At 37.4% G+C, this 872-nt stretch overlaps 1 protein-coding gene and 1 pseudogene across 1 annotated transcript in view; one reads left to right on the top strand and one right to left on the bottom strand.

The window, feature by feature from the left end:
* The window catches only part of LOC118333906 (protocadherin gamma-C4-like), a 4881-nt gene extending 4088 nt beyond the window's left edge, over positions 1–793 (bottom strand). Inside the window, exon 1 of the mRNA XM_035669725.1 lies at positions 774–793. Coding sequence (XP_035525618.1) covers positions 774–793 — 20 coding nt within the window. The remainder of the gene's footprint in view (positions 1–773) is intronic.
* The window catches only part of LOC118333991, a 14537-nt pseudogene that overhangs the window by 10313 nt on the left and 3352 nt on the right, over positions 1–872 (top strand).

Below are 872 nucleotides of genomic sequence, written 5' to 3'. Positions count from 1 at the left end.
ATGATGCCACCAAAGCGCAAGCCATCTCCAGTCTCGGTATCCCATTCTCTTTGTCATCCTCGGTCCGCTATAACACAATCATTCCAATAGAGATCTTGTTTATAACGATGTTAGAATCCATGACAGTAGGAAATACACCCCCCAAAAAATGACCACAAATTTTGATCATGGCTGTAAGATAAAATCCATATGTTTAAATCTTAGAAAATAGGAGCTCATCGCCGTCTCTCCTCCAGCTCTTTGCGTTCAAAGTGTTACAGCGCTAAGGCTGCATGGGGGCAGGGACAAGATTGCTTTGTACAGTTCTGAATCCTATTGGTGCACAACATCCATTTCCACCCTCCAATGAGAGGGAAGCTGATCGACACTCTTAAAGAGGCACCATCTATTCTCTTTGTGAGCTTTCATTTGGGATGATTATGACAAAAATCACTGAATATCAAATTATGACAAAACCATGTCGTTGTCCAACATTAAAGATAAATAAAAAATGCCATGCAGTCAGTACATCAAACTCATTGAAAAATAAAAATTCGCATTACAGAAATGTGCAAAATGTAAAATAATAAATAAGTTTCAGAGGGTCATTTATTTAAAGAGTAAATACATCAACACTGTTCCAACATTGCATGACCGTGGCTGCATTTCACGGTCGTTGTCCTACTCATGGTGCTGAACTGTTTGCTGAAAAGTATACGTGTAACACTAAATTGATCCATGTCTTTAACACAACTATTTTAACTGTCTGAACACATTAATTGTATATTGGATACATCGAATTTGAATTAGACATTGTGTAAACATTTGATGAAAACACTATATTGGAATAAACAGACAGGAAAAGGGCAGACAAGCCAGATAGATAGATAGAT

The sequence above is a fragment of the Morone saxatilis genome, unplaced genomic scaffold (genome assembly GCF_004916995.1).
Source record: "Morone saxatilis isolate NCDOM2014 unplaced genomic scaffold, NCSU_SB_2.0 Contig22, whole genome shotgun sequence".
Taxonomy (NCBI): domain Eukaryota; kingdom Metazoa; phylum Chordata; class Actinopteri; family Moronidae; genus Morone; species Morone saxatilis.
Note: the sequence above shows the minus strand (reverse complement) of the source record. Positions and strands in the feature narration are given on the sequence as shown.